A 25126-nucleotide genomic window follows, 5' to 3' on the forward strand; every position below is an offset into this window, starting at 1 on the left:
TATTATTAATTATGTTTTAAATTAAGAGCTATTATACAATAATTTTAAGGGTGCTTTGCCACACTGTGTGACCGGGGTTACTTATTCAGGAGTTACTCAGTCAGCCACACGGTGTAGCCAATCACATATGAAAATTACTGTAGTCCCAACTAGAGGTTAAGGTTGAACTAATGGTCTGATGGTTTCCCATTTTGGAATTCAATTGTATAATAATCTTCTTCTTATGTCCGTATTTAAGGCACGTGTTGCTGCCCATATCTTCACTATAATAAGATTTAATATAGTTAAAGGAGTGGAGGCTTAGATTGTATTTCGGCTCTACACTAATTTTTTTGTAAGTTGTATGATTTTGTTTGTTTTTCATTTGTCATAATATTAAGGATATTGCAAAGGGAACAAAAATACATAGAGAAGACTAGAAGAGAGGTAGATTCTAAGCTTTTCTCCTTCGGAGGGTTTTTTTTGTTCCCTCTAGGGTTTTTCCCGTGGGAGGGTTTTTCTAGCCTCCATAGCTAGGTTTTTTCAATTCTTTTGAAGGTTTTCCTTCACTCCTCTCCCTTTTCTCTTCATCTCTACAATCTCTTTTCCTCTTGATCTTAATTGTGAACCTTTGTAGGGGCCTCCGTTGGTGTTCTTGCCGGTGGTAAGCCCCAAAAACCTTTAAATTGCTTTCAATAAACAAATCTCATCCTTGAGATGATGTTTTTTCTCTTGAGTATATTTTCTTTTTATGTTTCTTTGGTAAGAGTTGAAGATCTAGGGTTTCATATTATGTACAAGAATCCAGATGACCACATGAATATTTTCACTCAAACGACTACGCATCCGTGGATTTCAAGCCGAATCAGTGCGAACTCACAAATTTATTGCTTCAGATGAAGTTTTTTATAAAGACGATTATTAATCAATTTTACGATATATTTACTTTTAAGGTGTGTATTTGTGCTGGAATTCTTGATTTCTTAAGAATTATATGTAAGTGTCGTTTGGCGACATTTTATTAATGAAATCTCTTTTTCTTCTTGTCAAAAAAAAAAAAAAAAAAAAAAAAAAGATATTGCTAACGAAATCCCCTACGACGTTATATAAGAATTTAAAATACTTTCTAAAGTAATATTAATTTGGAAATGTATGGCAAAATCACACGTCGATCAATGTAATTAATATTTATTTTAATTTAATAAATCAACTTTTACCTATCGTATCCAACACCTCGGGACGTTTATTAGCTCTTGTCTGAAAATAATTATTATAATAATAACACCCAAGTTGCATGTGAAGTCTTTGATCCGTTAGCATAATTAATGGAAATTCGATGCTTGTTGTAAATGACGGTTTCTTATTGGTGCCCATCTGTAATAAACTAATAACTTACACTTCTAGATAATAGATGACGACTTCTTCGTGTTTATTCATTATTTTGGTTGGTGTACTATGAGGTGTTTCTATTATTCTATTAATGCAATTTTTGACGAATTTTGTTCTATAAGTTGAATTTAATAACCTTACCGTCTAGAAGGTGTGTGACATCATAATTTATACTTCTGTTATTTTTAGTATTGCAACATTTACAAGTTTCACACCATTCACGTACTCCTTTACATTCACATACATTGATATATAAAATAAACTTTTGTAAAATCTTACTAGTTAGTCGTTTCATCTTAATACATAAATTCACAAAATCAGACTTTAAGGCCTGTTCTCATACGTTGAAATTCAGTTCAGTTCAGTTCAATTCAGCTCCTAATTTCCTTCTCTTATAAAATACTCATTTCAGTTCAGTTCAGTTCAGTTCAGCTCATTTCAGCTCAGTTCAGTTCAGCTCATTTCAGTTCAGTTCAGTTCAGTACAGTTCAATTCAGCTGATTTCAGTCAATGTGAACAGGCCCTTAATGAGTACCATTACATCATTAACACAAATTTTTTTATGTGGCTAGCCACATAGTGTGGCCATTTCACATAATAACATACAAGATAAGTAATTAATTAATAGGGGGTTACGGTGATACGTAAATGAGGTTACCTTAACGCGTATGTAAGTTATTAATAGGGGTTACTTTCTTAAGTAAGTGGAATTATTCTTTCATTTTTTAAAACAAAATAATAGGGGTTATTCGAATGAACAAATGGAGTTACTTATTTCTAAATGACTTGTATTCACTCGTATAATGAATTTAGGTTACTTTTATGGACAACATAAGGTTACCTTTATGAAAAATTGAGGTTATTCATACATATAAATGAAGATTACTCTTATAAACTAATGTGGTCACACCGTATGGCTAACCACATACAAGACTTATCCCCATAAATAAAGATTAAGTTTTATATGTCTAGCTCCTCGAAGACATCTAATTAATAAAATTGTAACAATAAATTTAAAGCGTAATCAATCCCTAGCCTCGTGTTGGAACGAGTTCCTTACGATGGTAAATCATAAATTTATTCTTTATTTGTGTCGGTCTCAAACTAACACCTCACATACTATCCAATGTGGATGTTATTTGTAGTAGAGGTTTTAGTTGAAACAAACCGCTAATACCGTTGTTGGTTTTATTATAACTAAAGATATTACGTATAGATGATTAAAGATTTACTAGCATACGTGTCTAAGGGAAATAAAATCAAGTAATAAAATAAAGAGGGGATTATTGAATATATTGATAGTCTAAGTTGAACAACAAAAAAAAAAGGTCAAGTACCTAAATACAACCCAAAAAAGTCCGAAATTCTGTTTAAATCCAACAAGCCCGCTACTTTAGCCCAACTAGACCCAACCCCCCTTCCCCCGCCGCAAATTTTAACATGCACCATGTATGCACCACAAGTAATAAGAGGCCACATATTCTACAATTTGCCAGCAAAATAACAACACTATTCTCTCTCCTTAGTATTTTCTCTCTCCTCTCTTCTCCTCCCTCACACTTTCTTAATTTTTGTTTTCTCTCCTCTATCTTCTCTTTCTTCTATTTTTCTCTCTCTTAAATTAATTCATTATTTTGTTTTTTATTTAATTTTTTCATCACCATTACCAATTACCATTATACATTAGGAATTTCCCTTGTGAGGAAAAAAAACAATTACCATTGACCATTGTTGATCACCATAGATTGAGATAATTCATCTCCTCCTCTTACAATTCATATTTTTTTTTCTTTCTCCTCTATTTTTCTTTTTCTTGAATTCATTCTTTATTTTGTTTTTGATTTAATTCCTTCATCACCAAATGTCGCCAGGTCACAAGGCAGCGACACTTGGAGTTCCAACTTTTCGCCAAATGTCGGCCACGTAGGATAGACATAGATAGACTTTATTACAAGATAAAAAAAAGTTAGTTTAGAATTCATTTGGATAGAATTTTAAGATAAAATTGTTAGTTTATAGTTTTATTTTTGATAAAATACCAATATTTCAAATGTACAAATTGAATTATAATTTTATTCAAAAAAATTATTAGATTATAATTCTAATATAGTTCAAAGCGTAAAATATCCCTTTATGATGTATACTAATCGGCTAAAATAACATGAGTACTTCACAATTTAATAGAATTTTATTACTACCCATCAATTAGGGTTGGGTTACGAGTCATCTCGAATTGGGTCACTTCAGCTTATGAGTAAAAAAATGTTCGAATCTTGCCCAAAGTTTTAGGTTCGGATCAACCCAACGGATTTTGAACATTTATTTCATTTAATTTATTTTTTGCTATTTTTTTTAGTGTATTAAATCGAACATTTCCACCAACACTATTATTAGCCAATGTCTATTAGATAGCAAATCGTCACAAAAACACATCCAATTCCTAACTAATTTGTATCAATGATATATTTTAAAATTTGATGTATAGATTAAAAATTTATCTTACAATTCAATAAATAACCCAAACATAGTACGGGGCACAAAACTAGTATCATATAACTAATATATAAAGCTAAACTTTTAGCCAGGTCACAAAATAGCGACACTTGGTGTTCCAACTTTTCGCCAAGTGTCGCGCCACCTTAGATAGACTTTATACATAAAAATCGCCAAGTGTCGCACCACCTTAGATATATTTGGATAGATTTCATAAGATAAAAAGTTAATTTAGAATAAGATTGTTAGTTTAGAGTTTTATTTTCGATAAAATACAAAATAATAAACTTATAATTAGGCTGTTTCGGGTCTTTTTTGGATTTCCTGGGATACTGGTCACGCTCTGCTGGCAATGAGTTGGTCCCACCTGCAAAACAACGAATATTCCGATCAACGGAATATTCGCCTCCGACGATCAAGTCAGTGATCAGAAAGGAAAAGGCTAGAGAGAGAAAGTAGAGAGAAGTTGGAGCTATTTAATGCTCTGTTGTTTTTAATTGTCTGAATCCCCCCTCATATAAATTATTGGGGTATTTATAGGGGTGGGACTCGTGCCCCTTTCGAGGGTTTATACCCTAGATTTGCCTGACGTGATTGGCTGTGCAATCAATGAGTGCCAGGTGCTACTCTGGGGGCGTCGTTTTGCGGCTTTCATTGATATCTCTCGGGATTTGGGCCCTGACGTTATTAGGGCTTTCGGGAATGTTGATTTATTAAGGGAACATATGCCTTTAACACATGGCATCTTCCCGTGGTGACACGTGTCTCCCTATAACTGGGCCACGTGTCACTATGGGATTGGTCCACGGCCTTAAGGGCTCTGATTTAGGTGGCGTCTTCCCGTGGTGACACGTGTCACCCTATAACTGGGCCACGTGTCACTATGGGATTGGTCCACGTATACGGGGTATTTTTACCCACAACATTTGCCCCTCAGAGGGGGCGGCTCGTACGCTTACAGGCCGACTCCTCTGACCTCAAGTAGCCTTGGTGCGTACAGGGGTATTATGGTTTTGTCAGTTTTCCGTCCGCCTGACAATTTTAGAACGAACGCCTATCTATACAAATGGCACGGACGGAGATAGACCGTCTTTCTTTTGGGAGATGTGGCCGTCTTGCCACTACGGAGAGAGCTTTAGCTCTGCCAACCTCCCTGGACGAAGATAGGCCGTCTTACTTTTGGGAGATGTGGCTGTCTTGCCACTGCGGAGAGAGCTTTAGCTCTTCCAACTTCCCTTTGGACGCGCCGTTTACTAGGTCATCCTCTTTTCCGCCTAATTTAACGGAGTTGCTCCTTGCCTCTCCAAATTCTAGGTCACATTTTTCAAATTGTAACCGTTCAGCTGTGTTAGGCGGGAAAGATGAATTTACTCTCTTGCCCTCATAACTTTTCCCTATATATACAAGGGTTTTGACTTCATTTTGGTACTTTGGAACTTTACATTTTCTAGAGAGAAGTCAGAGCTTCTAGAGAGAGAAAGTGCATTTTCTTTTGAATCTTCAAGAGCTCCGCCGTGCATTTGAGTTTTCCGGTGACATTCGTTGAATTTTCCGATCAACCTTCAAGGCTTCCAAGTTTTCAACACGTACAGAGGTAGGCCGCCTGTTTTTATTTTCCTTGTCTTTTTTTTTTCTTTGTTTATTTAAAAGCTGGCTCAACACTCGGCTTCGTCCGTTTCTCCTCATGAGGCCGGTCGTTCGCCTGGGACTAAGGAGTCTAGAGTGGACGGAGACGAGTTGTCTCCTTCATGGAGTGGGTCCATTTCTAGTGCGTACCAACTCACATCCACCCATTCTTCTCTGTCCCTGCAGTCGAACATGGCACGGACGATGCAAACGCACGACCGTCATGCGGCCAGAAATCCAGACGGAAGTCTGGTAAACCCTAGGCCTCCTTATGACCCAAACAATGTTAACGTTGAGACCCCTTCCACCACTCTTACGACCGCTTCCACGAGCACTCACTGCTCGGCCGTGGAAGTAACTTCCTCATTCGAGGAGCGTCAAAGAACTCAAGGCGCATCTACAATGGGGGGAACGTCCGGGAAAATTCCGGGGTTGAGGTTCCCCCAATATGCCAGCTCGGTCATGGATGGGGCCGAGTTGCTACTCTGTGAGGGGCCTGCTTCTTCTTCTCAGGCGGACGCTGATGCGTCCGTCCCTACTCCCTCAGAACTCTATCTCCGATATGGCAGGTCGGACAGACCAAGAACGGGGGTTTCAATTAATGAACCGTCCGACCTGCCCCCTCGCAGAGCTCCTCCTACTGGGAGTCAGGCGGCCGGTGCCAAAGATAAGGGCAAACGACCACTTGAAGACATTATCTCTCCCCGAGGCGGCCATAACTCTAGGAGCCGCAGCTCGGCGGAGGCAGCCGACCTGGACAGAGTGCTGTCTTCCGAGTTTGGGAGCGCTCCTCAGCGAGAAGAGGATGAAGCTGAGAATGCGGCCGAGGGTGGAGCGGCGGCCGCAGAGGGCGAAGAGGCGGCCGAGGAGGATATTGCCAATATTGACAACTTCAAGGATCCGTACGCCTGCACAGTGGGTAGCACAGCCTTGGGCTATCTGAACTAAAAATTTGAGGAATACAAGGCATTCCTCCACCTTGGGGAGGGGTTTGAGATCCAGCCTCCAAGGAAGTCCCGCGCTTTGGCCGCTTGGGAAGAAGAGAGGCCGCGCCAAAGATCCTTCAGCGTCTACAGGGCGGCCTTGGACGTTGGACTGCGCTTCCCCCTCCATCCTTTCGTCCGCACCGTCTTGGACGAGTATGACATTGCCCTCTTCCAGCTGATGCCAAACAGCTGGTTGAATATTTTTGGGTACTTAGTGACGTGCATCTGCAAAGGCTTCAAGCCGGACTTTGCAGTTTTCTGTGAGATGCACTCACTGACTAAGCTGGACGCGGACACGGACGGCTGGCTCATCTTGAGCACCACTAGAGATTATATGATGGTGGTGGACCGCGTCTCCAAGTGGCGTGACTGGAAGCACCGATTCTACCGCGTCAAAACCAAGGACGTTGAATTTAACTTGCGGATGAATCGGTTCAATGCTGAGCCAATTCAACTTGGACGTGGGGACCTCAAGCCCGATAAACCACCCGTCCACCCCAGCCAGGAGTACCAGCTTGAATATTTCAAAGTCAAGCGGGTGAAAAGGAACGGCAAAATTGAGCGCGTTCCAAGTAACTGGGTCCCTTTATCCACCTGGCTGCGGGATCCCACCTTTATGTCCGCCTATGGCCTGTACAAGAACCTGCCCCAAGGTGGACGCATGGACACATATTCTTACACTTACACAAGTTATTTGATATTGAAGAATTTTCTAACTCTTTTTCCTCTTTTCTTTCAGCTGAGGCGTACAAGATGCTAGACAAAGAGCAGAAAGGGGAGGTCAACATGTCCGAGATTGACTTGGCTCGGTACAAGGCTCGCCAGAGGCTGTACGAGCAAACTAAAGGAGTAAGTAAACCCATCTAGCTTTCTTCCCCTCGTCCGTGTATGTATTACGGAAGAGATCTTCTTCCTAACTTGGCTCGGCCTATTATATTATCTTGTTTTCTTTTACTAACTTTTGTCTCTACAGCTGGCCACTCCAACCCCACGGTCCAAACGGAAGCAGTCGTCCCCTGCGTCCAAGACGGATCAGGACGGTAAGGCGTCCAAACAAAGGAAGATGGTCGCATCCAAGACCACTTCCACTTCTGCGGCCAAGACGACGTCGCGGACTGTCTCTAGGCAGTCCAAAGGAGAACAACCCCGGCTGAGCGATAGCGGGGCCTCCAAGTCCATAGATCCGGCCGCCATGCCGGGTCATGTTGGGTCCGAGAAATCGGACAGTAGGGGTAAGTCGACCCCGGCAAAACCGACCGGGCCAGAAGTGACTCCGCCCGTCCAAAGAGTCAATGAATCTGATTGGCTTGATGCCAGTCAGTCGGCCGGCGATCAGCCTGGCTGGACGGGGGAAGGGGATAACGAGCCTGCGCCGCCCCCGCCATTCACTTTCAACCTTCCTACCCCTCCAAGCTTCTCTGACGGTCAGTCCAAGTAACTTTGGATCTTTTATTTTGTTCCTTCTCTTTCTTTTTTTTTTTTTTTTACTAAGCTTATATTAGACTCTTTGCGTCCGCCTACAGACATTGCAGAGGAGCTACAAATGAAGCTGCCCGGCCAGTCCTTTATTGGGGCGGACAGGAAGGCTATGCGGGAAGCCATGGCCCGGGCCGTCCCTGCTGAGCAGCGAGACAAGCTGCGGGGGATACACGAGGGATTCCTCGGCCCCATGATCAATTGCAACGCTGAGGTAACTTTTCCCCTCAAATGCACTTAGTCAATTTTTCACTCTTACTTTACTAACACATTTACCCTGTTTTTCTTGTGCGCAACTTTTCTTGCGGCTGACCGCCTTCCTTGAATGGAAAGAGAAAGAAAACGAAAAGCTGAAGCGCGCCTGGGAAAACATCTAGAAGGCCCAGGATGCTGTTACTGGGGAAGTGGCCGTCCAGCGCCGATACTTTGATACCCAAATCAATGCGCTGTCCGACAAGGCAACGCGGCAGGCGGAGGATCTGGTGAAACTGGGTAAGTCCCTCGAACAGGAGGCCTTAGACAGGGACACTATGAGGCTGGAGAGGGACCAGGCCCTCCTGGACGGCCAACGCTGGAAGGAGGGATTTGAGGCTTCAGAGAAGCTCAGAAGTGAGGTGTCCTTGGCCCAGAAGCATTTGAAAGAATCCCTGGACGAGGCGGACGCACTTAGGGCCGAGGTGGAGACCTTGAAGAAGTCTATTGAGGACTTGACTCTCCAGCTGAAGACGCCTCGGGCCCCTAGCGCAGACGAGGTCGTCCGCATTGAGCAAAACGCTGAGGATAGGCTGAAGAGTTTCTTCTTCGAAGCGTTCGAGCTCATGGTGTAAGATGGGGAGGCCGCCTATTTTCAAGAGCGCTTCACTAAGCGCCTCAACTTCGTCTGCCTCAGGGAAGAAGCTAAGAAGGCTGGACAACCTTCTCCTGAGCTGGACGCCACACCAACAACCTCAGAGGATGAGGAAAATCAAGTGGCGGCCGGCCATGATGGTGAAGCGGAGAGCAAAGAGGTGCCAGCTGAGGACGCCTCTCCTGCAGCTTCTCAATATCCCATCCTAGTCCATGATTCAGCTTCAACCCCGACCGCCCCCTGACTTTCAGCTTTCTCTGCTTTTAAGCTCTATTTATGTATATTTTTCTTGACTTTTTCAACCGCCTTTTCGAGCGGTTTTTATGTAAGATATTTTACCGCCTTTTGAACGGCCCTTTTATTAATTTAGCTTCCAATTTTTGCTTCATACTTTGCACATTTTATACTTAACAAGTTTTTACATGGTTTCTGCATTTTCGTACACATACTTTTCACGTTTTTGTATCTTCGTACAATTGGGGGGTATGCCCCTTTATTCGGCATTCGCCTTGTCCATACTTTGGGTGGTTTGATTGGCTTGGTAAAATTTATACCTTAGGTGGTATGACTTCTACCAAGTTAATCAAATCATAATAACGATTGCCCTTGGACTAGGTGGTACGCCGAATCAACACGTTAATTGGCCGTTCAATTGGCTTTAAGTGAGTTTGTCCGTTGAAACTATCGCTCGGACGCACTCAGAAAATTCCAAGTGTGATCTCAACTTAGAATTTTCATGTTTGGCTAGGCTGGAATGCCTAGGTATGCCCTTGCCCCATTATATGGGTTTCACAGGGTACCTTACCTTTACCGTCCGCATTAATTAAGGGCGGACGCGTTCATGTGGCTTTTGGGATCAAGTTGCCCATTTTATTTAATTTACTTTTGTTCTGCGGCCTTGTTGCTATGTTGCAAGCAACCTACTTGCAACTTCCATGCGGCCTATCTGTATAAGTTATGACTGTGCAAATGAGCATAAATTAAATAGAAAAATAATTATAACAATGTTTGACCTTTTCATTAATTTGTCAAAATTACATTGCTATGGCCGTACGGCTTACATTGCTCGGTCAACAGACCTAGCTGTGTACACAGCTTTTGGCTAAGTAATTAAACATAATATTTCTTCAGATTGTCAGTGTTCCATGTACGTGGGATGGGTCGGCCGTCCATGGCTTCAAGACGGTAAGTCCCATCTCTGACCTCCTCTCTGACTCGATAAGGCCCTTCCCAATTTAGGGTCAGCTTGCCGTCCTCATTTGCTCGTCCCACAACCTCCATCTTCCTTAGGACCAGATCTCCCAATTTTATCGGTCGCTTTGACACTCGGCGATTGTATGCCCTTGTCATCCGAAGACGATAGATTTCGTGTCTAAGCGCCGCATTGCCCCTAGCTTCAGGAAGGAAGTCTAGAGCGGTCTTCATGGCTTCCCAATTGGCCGCTTCATCATATAGCATCACCCTAAGAGTGGGCTCATACATTTCAATTGGAAGGACCGCCTCAGCACCATAGACTAAGAAGAAGGGAGTTTCTCCTGTGGAACTTTTGGCTGTGGTTCGTATGGACCACAACACATTAACCAATTCGTCAGCCCATAAGCCGCCTGCTCTTTCAAGCTTGCGCTTAATTCCATTGGAGATCAATTTGTTGTATGCCTCTACCTGACCATTTGCTTGTGGGCGGCCGACTGAAGCAAAGCAATGAGCTATGCCTTGGTCTTCCAACCATTCTTTGAGTTGAGGCGTTTCGAATTGAGGTCCGTTGTCAAACACCATAGACTGAGGAACGCCAAAGCGTGTAATGATACTCTTCCATATGAAAGCTGAAACATCCGTCCATTTGATTCCCCGGACGGCCTCGGCCTCTACCCATTTTGTGAAGTAGTCTACTGCTACAAACACATACCGCCTCTGGCCGGACGCTGGTGTGTATGGTCCTAAAATGTCCATCCCCCATTTGGCAAAGGGGAGCAGACTACTGATGGCCGAAAGATTGTTGGCGGGTCGATGAATTAATGTTGCGAACCTCTGGCATTTGTCACACTTCTTTACCATTTCCATTGCGTCCGTCTTTAAGCTCGGCCAGTAGTAACCCAGGCGGGCAGCCTTTTCAGCCAAAGCTCGTCCTCCAATGTGAGAACCACACTGCCCCTGGTGAATATCATCCAAGACATCATACCCTCTCTCAGGAGTGATGCATTTCAGGTACGGCTTTACAAATGCCTTTTTGAACAACTCTCCTTGCTTAATTTCAAACCAAGCCGCTCTCTTTTTCATCAACCAGCTCTCTTTAGGATCGGCCGGGAGTAATCCGTCCTTAAGGTAAGATATGATCCTATCCATCCAAGTGGAGCTTCTATCAATTGCGTGTACTGGCTCAGCGTCAATACTCCTCTTCTCTTTTACTTCCCAAAACACTGACCTGGGAGTATCACATGATGCTTAGGATGCTAGCTTAGAGAGGGCGTCCTCCTGATGATTGGACGAACGAGGGACCTGCTGTAGGGTAAAATGATCTAGGCTCTCAGCCTCCTCTTTTACAATCTTCAAGTACTTTATCATGGCCGGCTCCCTCGCCTCGAAGTCTCCATTCACCTGGCCGACTACAAGTAGGGAGTCGGAGCATACGTCAATTTTTGTCGCTCCTGCCGCCTTACACATTCTTAGGCCAGCCAAGAGGGCTTCGTACTCGGCCTCGTTATTAGAGGCTTGAAACTGGAATCTCAGGGCGTACTCAAACTTGTCTCCTTCAGGTGACTGGCATATAACACCTGCACCGCAACCAGTGGCTGTCGCGCTGCCATCCACAAACACTTTCCAGATTTGATCTCCGGCCGTCTGAAGATCCGGCCGAGTCATTTCAGCTAAAAAATCAGCAAAGGCTTGCCCCTTGATTGCTTTTCTTGGCTCAAATGTAATATCCAAGCCTCTCATTTCCAAGGCCCATTTCAGCATACGGCCGCTTGCCTCTAGCGTTGTAAATGGCTTCTTCAAAGGTTGGTCTGTGTAGACCACAATTGAATGTGCCAAGAAGTATGGCCGCAACTTTTTTGATGCCATGTACAATGCCAAGCCAAATTTTTCAATGGGGGGATACCTTAGCTCAGCGTTATGTAGAACGTGGCTAATAAAGTAGACAGGGATCTGGCGGCCGTCCCGTTCAACAAGTAGGACGGCACTTAAGGAGTGTTCTGAGATAGCAAGATAGATGAATAGCTTCTCGCTCTTAAGTGGACTGACAAGCCGAGGCAATGTATGTAAATGGCCTTTTAGCTGTACGAATGCTTCCTCGGCCTCCTCTGTCCACTTAAACATGGCTTTCTTTTTTATGGTTTGAAAGAAATAGCGGCACTTATCCCCTGATCTTGACAGAAATCTACCAAGTGCGGCCAAACAGCCGGTCAATCTTTGGACTTCTTTAATTGTCCTTGGTGACTTCATGTCCATGACAGCTTGGATTTTTTCAGGGTTGGCCTCGATTCCACGTTGATCAATCAAAAATCCGAGAAATTTACCGGACTTAACACTTAAGACACATTTCTTTGGATTTAACATCATCTTATGCCGCCTGAGTTCGGTGAAAGTTTCTCGTAGATCTTTCAAATGGTCAGCCGGCTCTTTTGACTTGACAATCATGTCATCAATGTACGCCTCCATATTCCGGCCGAGCTGATCTCTGAAGACTGTGTTAACTAGTCGTTGAAAGGTAGCTGGGGCATTCTTAAGGCCGAATGGCATAACTTTGTAACAATACAACCCCTGCTCAGTCACGAACGGTGTTTTCTCCTAGTCTTCTTCCCATAACGGAATTTGATGGAATCCGGAGTATGCGTCCATAAAGCTCATCAGGGCATGCCCGGCCGTCGAATCAACCAGACGGTCGATTTTAGGCAGGGGAAAGCTATCCTTAGGGCATGCCTTGTGTTAGATCGGTGTAATCTACGCACATTCTCCAAGTTCCATTCGGCTTCTTGACAAGGACCACATTGGCCACCCATTCTAGGTAATAGCATTGCCGAATGAAACCGGCATCTAGAAGCTTCTTGACTTCTTCTGCGGCCGCCTGATTCCTCTCTTCTCCATGATTCCTTTTCTTCTGACGGACAGGTTTTACGGCCGGATTCACAGCCAATTTGTGCACGGCCAGATCTGGACTTATACCTGGCATCTCACCGACATCAAATGCAAATACATCCTTGAACTCTCTCAATAATTGAATTAATTCATCCCCAAGCACACCCAAAGCTATAGTGCCCACACTGACCGTCCGACTTGGTTGATCGGGGTCAAGCACTATATCCTGGTGACTGCCGGCCGGCTGGGGGCGTAGCTCTTCTAGCCGTCCGACAGTCATTAGCTGCTATGCTTGCTCTATCTTGGTCGCCTTACGCTTCTGGCTGACCTGGTGTGTTGGGAGTGAGGTTCCTTCTTCTTTTGGCTCGGACAGTTTTGGTCCGCGCGCTGTAGGCTTAACCGCCAACTGATTGCATTCCTTAGCCATCTTCTGACTTCCTTGGATTGTACCTATTTTCCCGTTTGTCCTTTCAAACTTTAGCAGCATTAGGTGAGGCACAATGACTGCTTTTGCTGCATTCAGTGTAGGACGGCCGAGTATGACATTATATCCAGTCAGTTCTTTTACGACCAAGAAGCGGACAACCATATCTCTTCCTTCCCCTTTTTGCCCGAATCGGACAGGTAAGTCTATCCGCCCCACTGGGTGGATGACATTCCCCCCAAATCCGACCAGCGGGTGAGTGATGTCCTGGAGAGCATCCTCTGGGAAGCTCAGATTCTTCAAGGCGGCCAGGCTGATGATATCAGCCGCGCTACCCGTGTCTATCAATATTCGTCCGACCTTCAAATTGGCTATCTTCATAATGAATACCATGGGATCATTGTGTAAGGCTTTGACCTCTCCCCGATCGGCCTCACTGATGATTACTTCGGGGAAGGGTTCAGCCTTCACTGAATCCATCTGCATCACCTTTCCCAGGTTCCGGGCGTCCTGCTTGATCCCTTTCATAGTGGGACCGCCTGAGGCAAATCCTCCTGATATCACGGCCACAAAACCTGAATTAGTGCTGTTGCCATCATCTTTATCTTTGTTCTTATCATTCTTCTGTCTTTGCTCGGACGTGTTGTTTGTCCGTGTGTAAGTAAATTTGGACTTCATCACATATGAATTTAGCATGCCTTTCTCGGCTAGTTTGTCCAGGAGTCTTTTTAAGTTAATGCAATCGTTCGTGTCATGTCCCACATCCTTGTGGTAATGACAGTACTTGTTCTTGTTCCTATACTGAGCCGGGCCTCTCAGCGGCTGTGGCTTCTCAAACTCAAACTTATCCTTGATTTCCATCAAGATAGAATAACAATCCTTGTTGAATTCAAACTGAGGCTCGTACGCCTTGACCTTCTTGGATTTCTGTGGCTGGCCATCAGCCACCCAGACTTCCTTTCTCTTTTTTCCTTCTTTCTTTTGGCCGGCCGAGTCTTGCTGAGAAGGTTTCTTCTCAGCCCCCTTGGCCGGCGCTTCTGCTTTTGTGAGCGAACAAAAGTCTGCCGCCTCAATATAAGCTTCGGCTTCCCGCAGAACACCTGCGTATGTCCGAATCTTTTTCCTTACCAAGTCAAATTTAAAACCATTGTGCCTTAATCCCCGGAGAAATTCAGAGTAAGCCATTTCGTCCGGTAGATTATGAATTTGGGCTTTTTCTTGGTTAAATCGCTGGACGTACGAGCGTAAGCCCTCATTTTTTTCTTGGACGATTGTCGCCAAGTTAAGGCTAGTCTTTCAAGGCGGTATGTTGTATGAAAAATTTCCCACGAACAACAAACTAAGAGTAGTGAAACAATTGATACAACCAGCCGGCAAACTGTTGAACCAATCCTGTGCCACACCTTTCAGAGTAGCCGGGAAACATTTGCCCCAAGTAGCATCATCTACGCTTTGCAAGTACATCAGGTTCCTGTACGAGGTGATGTGCTCTTCTGGGTTGCCCGTACCATCATAAGCTCCCACAAGTACACTCTTCACCTTTGGTGGCTGAGGGGCATTTAAAATATCTTGCGAAAACGGGGGCGGCTTATCTCCCAGAGTGAGTAGGCGCATCTGCCAATCGATGGGTTGCGGTTGCACGGACGGTCCAGCTAGATAGGGAGCTTGTCCGTACACCTGCCCATATGGCCCATATTGTCCGTATGCCTGGGGGTTTGGCTGCATCAAGCCATTGAACCCCTGAGGTTGATATTGCAGTGATTGGGCTGGAATAGGAGTTGGAGCATGGAAGACTGGAATAGGAGTTGGGGTGCGAACTGCCTGACTTCCACTGGAGATGGCCGTGTTGGTATGCTGGGAAAGAGAATGATGTGAAAAATCATCCGGCATTGTCGGGGTTGAGGCCGTGTCAGAGTAGGCGGCGCGCTCCCGCTGCTTATGCCGAAGGTAATCCCTTGCGTCCTTCCATCGTCTGGACGGCTCAGGCTCCTCTCTTCGAGGCTGTCTACCCCTCCCCCCAGCCGACTGCGTTTTCGCCAGCAAGTCAGAGAAATTAGTCCGCGGTACTCTCGGGGACCTTCCAGTCGACCTTCGAAATGGAGTGTTTCGAGCGTCCGTTGCATGGACTGTTTTGCTGTGTGTCTTTCTTGGAACCCTCTGTTCCTCTATCCTGGGCGGCTGCCTAGAGGTAGAGGCTCCGTTTTCAATTTCTTTTCTGAGTTTGTTAAGCGCGGCCTTAAGAGAGGCTGCGGTAACATGAGGGTCATCAGCTTCTTCAAATGTGGCTATCAGAGGATCGCTAGTACGAATCGTAGGGATTAAATCCTCTACATGTCCATCCTCGCCTGGATTAGGTGTCTGACCGTCTATCGCCATAACGTACGAGTATCCCCACAGACGGCGCCAAATGTTTCGGGTCTTTTTTGGATTTACTGGGATACTGGTCACGCTCTTCTGGCAATGAGTTGGTCCCACCTGCAAAACAACGAATATTCCGATCAACGGAATATTCGCCTCCGACGATCAAGTCAGTGATCAGAACGGAAAAGGCTAGAGAGAGAAAGTAGAGAGAAGTTGGAGCTATTTAATGCTCTGTTGTTTTCAATTGTCTGAATCCCCCCTCATCATAAATGATTGGGGTATTTATAGGGGTGGGACTCGTGCCCCTTTCTAGGGTTTATGCCCTAGATTTGCGTGACGTGATTGGCTGTGCAATCAGTGAGTGCCACGTGCTACTCTGGGGGCGTCGTTTTGCGGCTTTCATTGATATCTCTCGGGATTTGGGCCCTGACGTTATTAGGGCTTTCGGGCATGTTGATTTATTAAGGGAACAGATGCCTTTAACACATGGCATCTTCCCGTGGTGACACGTGTCTCCCTATAACTGGGCCACGTGTCACTATGGGATTGGTCCACGGCCTTAAGCGCTCTGATTTAGGTGGCGTCTTCCCGTGGTGACACGTGTCACCCTATAACTGGGCCACGTGTCACTATGGGATTGATCCACGTATACGGGGTATTTTTACCCACAACATAGGCCACAAGACAACATCATTTAGCGTTTTAATTTTTCACGCACCAAGTGTCGTACCACATTGGATAAATATAGATAGACTTTGTGGCAAAAAAAAAGGTTAATTAAGAATTCTATTTTCAATTAAATTGAATCATAATATAATTTTATCTTAAAAGTCCATAAACAACCCGGGCATCGCACGGGGCACAAAACTAGTATATATATGGGAGTTTTTTCCCGAGTTTTTAGAGAGCCACGTAGGATTTAATTTTTTCAGAGCACCATATAGGATATTGAATAATTTAAATGACACGTAAGCAAGATTGACGAATGAGATTTCTCAGTTTAAAATTAATTAAATATAAAATATTATCTTTTTGATATTAGAAATTTTATGTAAATGTATAACAAATTTTAGCACATAATTATATATATAAAAAAATTATATTGAAAAATTCAAACAAATCGTGCATCGCACTGCCTTCATCTAATACATTGTTATTGTTGATTATATAATTTTTTAATTCTATACTGTTATTATTCTAGTGAGATTTTTGATTAAGAAAGAGGAAAAAAGCGTATTTTTTTATTATACTGTTATTATTAATTTTATACAGTTATTTTATTATTATTGATTTATTTTTTTATGATTTCGTCCCTTGTTATGGACTATACCTGATAGGTGACCATCACGCCTCCATCCTAAACCCTAGTTACATAAAATATTACTACATTAATTGAAAATCGAACATTAATATACTCACTAAGAAAAAAAAAAAAAAAAAAAAATCGAATAAATCCCAAAGCGCGAACTACAAAAATTTTGCGAAGCGCGCAATATTATAAGAGCGGGAGTTTTACCGCCACATATTTCCCGCCAAACATCTTCACTGTGACCTTAATCGCTGTTCTATATATTAACACTGTCAACACTCAATTCTCTAAAACCCTACATTCTCTCACACCTAACAAATCTCAACAATCTCATCTCTCTTACCCAGAAAATCTTATAGCAGTAGCAATGGTAGTCCCTCTTCGACCTGCCCGATTCTACGGCCGCAGCCTTCCCCGGCCTAGGTTCTATACTGACGTGAAGTTCAGCGATGAGCGTGTCGATCCACCGATTCCGGTACTCGATCCGCTCATGTCTTGGGCCAGTGAGGCTCACTGGTCCATGGGTGGTCTTTGCCTGAATCGCCTTCGCCTTCAGGGGAAGATCGAGGGGAATGTGGAGAAGCTTAGGAAACAGAGGGAGAAGTCTTTTAAAATAAAGATGGAGAATAGTCCGTTGAAGGGTGTTGATTCGCCTCCGCCCGCTCCGATTTCGAAGAAGCGGAGGCGGAGAGTCAAGGTGGTGGATGATGAAGAAGAAGATGTAGATGTAGATGATGACGACGAGGAGGACGAGGAAGAGGAGGAGGAGATTGAAATGGAGATTAGGAAGGCAAAGCGAAATGGAGGAATGAAGAAGAGGAGGAGGCTTGTGAGGAAGCTTGGGGATGATTTTGAGTTGGTTGCTGATGCGAATCAGAGGGCTCCATTGAAGGATGTGAGCAATGGTGGTGGGGTTTTGGAAGGTGGTGTCGCGTTGCGGACTAGGAGCAGGAGATCTATGGTGTTGAATGAAGAGGAGGATGAAGGTAGATTTGATGAAAAAAGTTCTAAATCTAAGAAAATCAAAGAAAAGGATGTTGTGTCTGTTGCTCCTAAAAAAATGAGTAAGAAGAATGGGGATAAGAAGGGTTCCATTTCTCCAAATGGGTCAAGGAGTTCTCCAAGATTGAAGCAGAAATCAAATTAGTTTTATTTTGGAATTTGTTATGCTCATCTTAGATGTGAAAGAAACTTTTATGTGGTAGGATTGATGTTTATATTAATGGTAGAAAAAAATTGAAATGAGGCTGTTTTGACTATTGAACTATCAATGAAATGAAAGTGGTGTCAATTTCATGGACTAATATTTGATCTTGGTTTATATTGATATATAATATGGTTTTAACTAATTAGAAAATTTGTGTGAAAATCTGAATTGGATATTTATATTTGTTGCCAACTTGCATATTGAACAGTTTAATTATACATTTCATACAATTATGCAAGTGAGGCATTGGCTAATTTGCTTTAGATGTCTATTGAAGTAATTTGTACCTTTCATGGTGGGTTGATGTTGCTCAACATTGTGATTGTCATTCTCAAATTTCTGAATTTGTTTTCATCCTTCTGAACTTATTGCTTACATGAAAGAAAACCTGGTGTAATATAAGCATTTGTAAATGTATCTTCTTTCAATTTTTTTTCTCAATTTAAGGCTAGGGTAATTTAAGAGCTGAAGATTGAGCTACTATCTTAAGTTTTTTTGGGTGTTGACAAGAATGACAACACAGAAATACATAGACAACATAGTGTAACATTTCTTGACATCGTCACTGACTTCAACATAATTATCGTATAGAAAGAATACACTGCACCGATAGTTAGACAGCTATAAATAAGAGGAAAAAATCTCTTTTCGATCTAAATCTTGTTGTAGGATGGAAAAAGAATGATCAGCTGTTACCTTTTTCTATGCGAGGCCAGTGGCGTTCACCTGGGTGCATTTTGTCAGATAGCTTCCATAATATACATTTCTTTCCGTGGCAACATTATGAAAATATGAATGATCTATGATATTAATAAAGCTAATCCCAACCTCACCTTTCTCCTCTTCTGTTTCGAAAATTACCATCTCTAGGATAGGATCAGGAATTTGCAGTGGATGAAGCAAGAAAGAAATGCAGCAATTCAGCAAATAAAAGCACCAACTCTAACAGGAAATTGTAAGACTGTAAGTTCGGCTTTATGCGTACTTGTTTTTCTAGAACAAAGCATGAAAGAAGAAAGAGATGCAGATATTCGACATAAGAAGCAAATCCAACTGAAATCTGTAAACACCTACTGGCTTTGATATGTTCAGTCACTTGGCGTATCTGTTATAAATTACACATCAAGTGAGATTTTGAGAAGCAGGGCTAAATATAGCACCTTTTGGGGGTTTGGTTTTGTCCTATTTGGATAATGTTATAATTATAATGTTAAAAGACTTAACGTTGATGTCTTGTAAGTTGTATCACTTGCATCACAAAGTATTTGTATTAAATTTCACCCAAAATCATAGAATAAAACTTAAAAAGCCTCTTTAATAACTATTATGTTTACAGCTATTAGCATCAGTCCTATTTGTACACCTTGGTTAAATATGAGTTAGTCACTAATGTTGTTCCTTTTTTTAAGGCTACATTATGACAAATCAAGAAGAGTCCATAGAAAGTCTGTTACAATCCGTGAGATATAATCCATACAACAGAGGATCAGTAAATATCCTAGAATCATCTAAGCATTTAGAGGTTTTCGCTATTGCATGATTTGCATCTGCTAGCTTGTTCCCCCTGTATGGCTTAGGGTATCTCCAACAGGGCAACAGGTACACTTTCAATTATAATCAGTGAGTTATATGATCTATTTTGGGGAAATGGATTACTATGCAACCGAGCATAACAACGAGAATCCTTGAAACATATTGGAGCATTTAACTTCTCCTGTCGTACAGGCTCACATAACAAAGGTAACAAGTTGCTGTTAGAATTCTGAATTTCTGATTTTGGCTCTGCCTGAATGATCTTTTTTTTAAGCAAGGCGTATTCAACTGGACAACTGGTACAAGGAACTCATGATTACGAGCTTTGTCTGCAGAAATCCTCAATCTTGATTCCACAGTTGATCACTTTTCAAGCATATTCGTGGTTGTATGACTTGGCCACTTCCCTAAGCTCTTCATTGTCCTTCTTATTTACTATATAGTTCGTGTTTCTACCATTATAAAACGGCTGTAGTACATGCTTGAATATGCAGAGTGAAACATGCTTACTGCTCTTGGTCGTTGACTGGATGACTTGTCGTTAAGAGCAATCTTCCGCTTATTAGGTGAAGTAAAGCAACACCAGGTGATCAAACATCAATCTTAGGACGCACATTAAATCGTTTAAGAGTCATGAGGGTCACTACAAGTTCTTGGTCTTGCCTTTTGGTTTGACTAATAATGCTCAAGCGACCTTCCAATCGTTAATGAAGGATGTTTTTAGACCGTATTTGAGGAAATTTGTCCTCATTTTTTTTATGACATTTTAATTTACTGTAAGAGAAAAGAAAAGCATAAGAGGCATGTTCAATTCTTTTGGGCTAGCCACCTTGGCAGATGTTTGGGTCCAATTTACTCCAATTGGGCCGGTCCATAAACACTTTGATTTAAAGAGCATAAGGGCTAAATTTAAAGAAATTAAGGACTGAATTCAAACAATATCGACACTACAACACATACAAGATTAATAAAGAGATAAAAACTTAAAAACTGCATAAGGGATAAAACAAAGAGCATAAGAGCTTCTCCAACGGCAAGCTAATTGCCAAATTAGTTTGTCATGCCACCTAGGATTGCAAAATTATTCTTCCTTCTAGCTAATTTATGCCACAATGGTTAAGCAAATTAGCATTTAGATTTTTCAGCTTTATTTTTTAAATAATTAGTCTTTTATTAGAGACAATTAATTTCTAAGCTAATTAGCTTAGCTAAACTAATTTGCTTGGCATTAACTTGGCCAAGCTAATTATTAAACTACTCTTCAATGGTTTGGCTATTAGCTTGAAAATTCTTAAAATTGCAAGCTAGTCCCTAAAAGCAACCATTGGAGTTGCTCTAAGGGGCATATAAAAGAACATAAAAGATATACTAAAAGAACATAAGTAATATTTAAACAAAACATGTCAATTAAATTAAGATTCAACATTGATTTCAGAGTTATTATAACAATGAACATAACAATATTTTATGAAGAACATCATCTTTAACCTTTTGTCATCATATACCCATATGTTTTTTGCCTTCTTGTAATATCTTCATTACTCCTTATTTACTTGCAAACATGCTTATAATATATACTATGGTTAATTTATTTAGTCATTTTATGATACGATGAAAAAACCACCAAAAACTATAATAACTGATCAAGATCCATGGATGACACAAGCAATTGCCAAAGAGTTTCCACACACTAAACATTGCTTTTATACATGGCATTTTATTTAGTGGTTGGCTCACATCCATTCTCTGCCAAAAATACCAAGAATGGTTTGCTGATTATTTTTACAAGTTTTTATAAATAGAGACAGTAGAGGAGTTTTAAAATCAATGACCATTATTACTACAAAATAAAATTTTCAGGACAACAAACATATGACTACCATTAAAACATTATGGTAATCATATCTCAAACGACCACTTAATATGGAAGTTTCAACTAAGGGCCTGTTCACTTCAACTTAATTTCAATTCAGTTCAGTTCAATTCAGTCTATTTCACCTCCAATTAGTTTAGTTCAGTTTAGTTCAATTCAGTTCCTAATTTCCTTCTCTCATAAAATATTCATTTCAGCTCAATTCAGTTCAGCTCCAATTAGTTCAGTTCAGTTCAGCTCGATCAATTCAGTAATGTGAACAAGCCCTAAGAGTTTGTACGAAATTAAAGATTTTTGGGCACCGACATAACTTCAAGGTTCGTGGCTATTTTGAAGGCATGAAGACCATATGAATGTTTCTCTACCTTATAAAAAGTATAAGAAAACTCTTATAAATAGTGTGCTTCCAATTCTACCATTAAAAATGTTTATTTACACAATTATCCTCAATTACTCTTATGAATAGTATGTTTTCAATTTTATCCTTCACAATATTTAGTTACACATTTACTCGCAATAATATATATATTTTTTTAATAAATAATGTGTTCAAGTAATTGATACTCCAAAGCAGCAAAGCATTATAAGATCATATGACAATGTTTAGTGTTCTAAATTTTGCAGTAGACAAAGAGATGAGAGCAAATTATTGTGTACAATAAAGATACTTGTTGACCGCTAAAAAACTTTTGGTATGCAGAATGGAGGTTATACTACTTTAATTGTGCAGCATAGTAATAAACCTATATAATTTGCAATAATATCGTTGTAAAAATACAATGAAGTAGCCCCTATAATTCGTTCAAAAAAAATAAATTAACCCCAATAATAGTGTTGAAGAGTATACAGTAACCCATATTACATTATCAAGTAACCCTATAATGTGGTTCTAAAAAATAGATAAATAAATAAATAAAGTAACCCTATAACATTAACTGAAACCGAGTAATCCCTATAACACTGACAAATTAACCCCTACAACACTAATTAACGAGGTAACCCTGGTCACACGGTGTAATAGTACAAGCCACTTATAAGAGTTTGTGTTTAGTATGATAGATAGTTTAAATTAACGAAAATTATTGTGTAGAACGGACTCATGTGAGTCCGTTCTATTTACTGGCCCGCGCTCGGCCCGTTTACTAAATATTAGCCCGCGCGTGGCCCGATACTTAAAAAGGTCTTCTTTTTTTTTTCGTCGTTCCGCCTTCCTCCTTCTTCTTCTCACCCACGATTTCTTCTTCCACTCCATTTCTAACAGTTACACTCTATTACTATCGACTTAATTTCACGTTTCCGACTAATTCGCATAACTACTTCATTTTCTAGTTTTAATTTCCGACTAATTTTTACTTCTTTATAAACCCTAACATTCTTCATTTTCGACTCAATTAATGTCGTCGATTAAAGATACTTCTCCCTTAAAAGTTTATCAGAAACGAAGTAAAGAAGCTCGAAAAAAAGAGAATACAGTTGCAATGGCTGAAAGGTTTTTATACTTCAGTTATTTTCTAGGTTATACTTCAGTTATTTTTTTCTAAACAATCATTTTTATAATTTATTATTCCGTTTTGTAGGGTCGATTCAGAACCACCATTGAAGAAGCGTGGTCCTAAACCTGGGTCTAAACGAAGTCGACCTGTTAGGTGTGAAATTGTATTCTATTTATTTCGCAAAAAGACATAGCATTTTTTATTTGTTGTTTCATGTTGAATACTTGTATATTTTCTTGGGAAATAAACACACATATGTGGTTATAATATTGTATTTTAGTAAGTCAGGAATAAGATTATTATTTTCAAGAAATTACAGTTTTTTAGCCAGGAATTATGATTGTTTAGTCAGATATTAGATAGTGTGCTTAAGGAATTGGTGAATTCAAGTCAGACATATATTAGCAAATTTATATCAGGAATTGATCTAGGTTTATCAGTAATAAAAAAATAAATTAATCAATTGATGATGTCAATAGTTACAGTTTTGTATTAAAAAATTTGAAGCCAAAAATAAGATTATTATAATCAGGAATTAGTTTGCTTTCTTCATATATTAGATAATTTAATTAAGTTCTTTGTCTATTCTGGTCTAGCATAACATTTTTATTAGCCAGTAATTAGGATTGTTTAGTCAGATATAAGATAGTGTGCTTAAGAAATTGGTGTATTCAAGTCAGACATATATTTCTAAAAGTTGGAAATTATCAAGTTTTAGTTAGATATTAGCAAATTTATATCAGGAATTGATCTAGGTTTATCAGTAATAAAAAAAATAAATTAATCAATTGATGATAACAATAGTTACAGTTTTGTATTTAAAAATTTAAAGCCAGAAATAAGATTATTATTAGATAATTTAATTAAGTTCTTTGTCTATTCTGGTCTAGCATAACATTCTAAATTTCAGGAATTAGCAAGTTCAAGACAGAAATAAGATTAATATAATCAGGAATTAAATATTATTAGTCAGGAATTAGAATGGTAAGAAAATAAATCTCATGCTTTGGTGAATTTTATTCAGGAATTAGTACATTTTAGTCAGATATTACATAAATTTTTTCAGTTATTAGTCTTTTATTTTACTTAGAGTGTTTCTCATTACTGTGTGATTTGGTTAAAGATTTTTATCTTAAATATTTGATTTTTTACTTTATAAACTTTCAGAATTCTTAGTGAAGATGATATTGAAGACTTAGAGCTTGGTAATAAATCTGGTCCTAGTCATCTTTGTTAAATCATGGAAGATTTAAGTGATGAGCAAAAAAAGGATGTGAAAGATATTGGGTTTGGTGGGTTGCTTAATATGAACTTGAAGGATAATATCAGTCACCAGTTGTATGGTTATATGGTAACTCATTATAATCCTAAGGCAAGAAATCTGATTGTTGGTAAAAAAGAACATGCCATTCATATTGACAGTTCTGATATTGCTGATGTTTTGGGCATTCCTTTTACTGATATACATGTAAAAGAGATTTCCAAAAACAAAAAAGGTTTTAATCCTGATGATTATTTGAAGTCAGAGTGGAGAAAATTTTTAGGTTTGGATGGAGATGAAGATTTGGAAAGAGAAAATGAATCTAAAAGTAACAAAAAAAAGAAGAGGAAAACTGGTGATGAATCTGAAAAAGGTATTCAAAGCAAGAAGAAGGAATCTGAAAGACCAGCTCAAAGTAAGAAGAAGAAGACATATGTTAATTTTCTTACTTATCAATCATTGTTTGAGAAGTATAGGGGTGGAGGTTATGAATTTAAGAAACTCTTTGTTATGTTTGCTGTTTCTAATTTTTTGGCTCCAATTGGTGATAAGTCCCCTAATTTTAATATCATAAAGTCTTTGGAAGATGTACGTTTCATAAAGACTTTCAACTGGGCTGGATATGTGATGGATTGGTTATGTACATCTATAGCAGAGTTTCAGTCCTTTGTTTTGAAGAAGAAGGAAGGACAAGAATTGAAAAGTAAATCAAAACAAGTAAATGGCTGTTTGGTTGCCTTTATAATTGCTTTTTTGCAAAAGTTTGAGTTTGGTACCACTTTAGATAGGAAGCCA

The 25126-nt window shown here is 40.5% G+C and overlaps 1 protein-coding gene across 1 annotated transcript; it reads left to right on the forward strand.

Annotated features, from left to right (window-relative positions):
• The first annotated feature begins 17244 nt into the window (after positions 1-17244).
• Positions 17245-18255, forward strand: LOC145637884 (uncharacterized). Its single transcript, XM_081688891.1, has one exon. It carries the CDS (start codon positions 17332-17334, stop codon positions 18109-18111), a length of 780 nt encoding a protein of 259 aa, XP_081545017.1. The 5' UTR covers positions 17245-17331; the 3' UTR covers positions 18112-18255.
• The last annotated feature ends 6871 nt before the right edge of the window (positions 18256-25126 follow it).

The sequence above is a fragment of the Chenopodium album genome, chromosome 7, assembly GCF_948465745.1.
Source record: "Chenopodium album chromosome 7, dcCheAlbu1.1, whole genome shotgun sequence".
Lineage (NCBI taxonomy): Eukaryota > Viridiplantae > Streptophyta > Magnoliopsida > Caryophyllales > Amaranthaceae > Chenopodium > Chenopodium album.